Here is a 2,652-nt window from a genome sequence, read left to right on the forward strand (position 1 = left end):
CCCCCACCCCCCCACACACACACACCAACCCACTCACGTACACCCAGGTCTTGAAGGAGCTAGCCCCGTATAAGAACCTCGTCGTGTCGACCGGCGGCGGCGCCGTCACCAGCCCCATGAACTGGAGCTACATGCACAATGGCATCGTGTGCTGGCTGGAGGGGCCGTCGGACCTGCTGGCCCGCCGCGTGGTGGCTGAGGGCGTGGAGAAGCGGCCGCTGCTGTACGGGGACGGCGTGACTGGTGGGTTGTTTGAGGCGGGTTTTGGGTTTAGGGTCGACGCAAAATTCAGGTTGGGGTGGGCTTGCTGCTGTATGGGGGCGGTGTGACCAATGGGTGCGGGAGGCAGGGCAGGGCCAGGAGCAGGGGCGGGTTGAGGTAGGAGGGGGCCTGGAGCTGGGGAGTTTGCAGGGGTGAAGGGCGGGGACGGGATGGGTTTGGGGTGGTGGGAGGAGGGGACGGACTGGGGGTCGCGTGATGGGAAGGTGACAGGTGGACGCAAGCGGTTTGGCTGTAGCTTAGGGAGGGGTTCTGGCCTGTTTGCAGCCTGGCGCTCCAACTGAGGGTGACCCGCAAGCGGGGCGGCTTTTGCGGCGGCCGGCAGGTCGCAGTGCGCTCGCACACAGGAGCGCAACGGACATCATCCACGTCACTGCACGCTGCATACGAAACATAGCACCAAACATCGCTGGGGCGGCCTTCAACCGCCCCTTTGCTGACTCTGCATTGCCGGACTGCCCTCAACCGTCAACCGCCAACCGCAGCCGAGAACGCGTACGAGGTCGCGCATGGGAAGCTACAGGCGCTCCTTGAGGCTCGCGAAAAGTACTACGAGAACGCTGGTAGGTGTAATGTGGGAGTGTAGTAAGGGAGGGTTCAAAACACCTGGGCCTCATGATTGGGAACACAGTCACGCGATGCACTCTCCTGCCGCAGCTCTGAGCTTCTTGCGCGCAGAGGCCTCGCTGGCGCCTGCAGTGCGACGCCGGGCACCATGAAGATCCACCCAGAGGGTGCAACACGCGCTTCACATGTGTGTACGCCGCGGGCCCTGCCTCTCCACCGCGCTTTCGCCTCCCCTAGTCTCACCGCCTCCCGCTGCCCCTTACTCTTCATCCCGACGCCGACCGGAAGACGTGCGGGTGCCCCTGGACGGCGTCGCGGCAGACGAGGAGACGGGGGCGCCGGCCGCGGTGGTTATGTACCGGCTGCTCACCCGGGTCCTCGAGAGGATCGAGGCGACAAAGGCGGAGAGAGAGGCCCGCAAAAACTTCACAATCGAGGGCCTCGGACCCAAGGCGGCGGCGGGCGGCGGCGGCGGGGCGGCGCAGCAGCAGCAGGCGGCGGAGGAGTGACCATGTGAGGGGAGGGGCGCGGCTCGCCGGCGCCGTCCCGCTTTTGCTCTCTCCTTGGCGGTGGGGGTGGGCGTAATCGCGGCGTATCGCACTTATGAGACGCGTTGTGTTCCATTACCCATCAAAAGCGCGCACGTGTGCCGATTTTCAATTGGATGCACTCACCACTCGCGGTAAGCTGTGCGCTGGCAACACGGCCCCTGCGGCAGCCGCAGTCGCAGCGGCGGCGGGAGCAGCAGCAGCAGCAGCAGTAACAGCAGCAGCAGCAGCAGCAGCAGCAGCAGGGAGGGCTTTGAGGCTGCATATTTGGATAGCTGTACGTTGCACGGCTGAGAAAGAGGCACACCTCTTACCGGGGCAGCCGTGGGTGGGGGTGGTCAAAATCTGGCGGCCATCAGGGCTGCAGGGTAGTGGGTGACCAACGGCCTGGCTGTTGATTGCAAGGGTACTGCCTGATGCAGAGGCTGCACATTGAGCTACAGCGATGCACTGCGTTGAGCAGGAGCAGCGGCAGCAACAGCAGGGTCAACAGCAGCGAAGGCACCAAGCAACAAGTTCCCTGCGCGCGGGGGGGGCCCTGCAAGGCGACAGGCGTGCTCCTGGTCCAGCTACACGTGCCTGCATGAGGGAATACGCACTATATTACACAACTGCGCCAAGGGATGACATGCAACCGAGTGTGCCGGAATCGTCAAACCAGACTGGATTGTTTTGCACACAGGCCCCATGCGAAACTTGGTGCAAAGGTAGGGAAGGGCCTCGATTTGCGCTGCAGGGGATGGATGAGTGGTTGGCAGTCCAGCCGGCAAGCACCGCCTTGTGCCGGCCAGAAGGAGAGGGCGTGTTGAAAGGCGGGCGTTCACGCCCATGATGGAATGCACATGTGCAAGGTTCCGGCGTGTATGGGTGCGAGCAGTGCGGGCGAGTGTCTGCCTGGGAAGAAAGGGTGCATGTGTGGATGTGGATGCGCATATGTTGTGAGGGTGTGCGAAGTCCCGCCGTCAAAACCCATTGCAACGGCTTGGGACAGCCCTGGGTTTGAGGCTCACAGCACCGGCGCCCGCGGCACCAAACGCCGGCGGCCCGACAGCGCAGGAAGGAATGGCCTCGTCAAAGCGGGCGCGTGTTTGAAGGGGCGAGGGCGCCCAGGCGGCTCGTTGAGGGTGATGGGAGCCACCCGCGAGGGAAGGAATGGCCGAGGTTGACCTCGGGGCATTGGATGCACCAAGGTGGGGCCTGGTGCCAGGGTCTGATGCAGTGTGGGTGGTGCGCAGTCTTGCCTGCTGGGGTGGCCAGC

The 2,652-nt window shown here is 64.2% G+C and overlaps 1 protein-coding gene across 1 annotated transcript; it reads left to right on the forward strand.

The window, feature by feature from the left end:
- Window positions 1-131: 131 nt before the first annotated feature.
- MNEG_2467 (shikimate kinase) lies at window positions 132-1,355 on the forward strand (the record flags this gene model as incomplete). Its single annotated transcript, XM_014049050.1, has 3 exons — window positions 132-243; window positions 765-842; window positions 1,168-1,355. The coding sequence occupies 3 exons, from the start codon at window positions 132-134 to the stop codon at window positions 1,353-1,355; spliced, it is 378 nt and encodes a 125-aa protein (XP_013904504.1).
- Window positions 1,356-2,652: the final 1,297 nt, after the last annotated feature.

This window comes from Monoraphidium neglectum (assembly GCF_000611645.1).
Source record: "Monoraphidium neglectum strain SAG 48.87 unplaced genomic scaffold scaffold00280, whole genome shotgun sequence".
Classification (NCBI taxonomy): Eukaryota; Viridiplantae; Chlorophyta; class Chlorophyceae; order Sphaeropleales; family Selenastraceae; genus Monoraphidium; species Monoraphidium neglectum.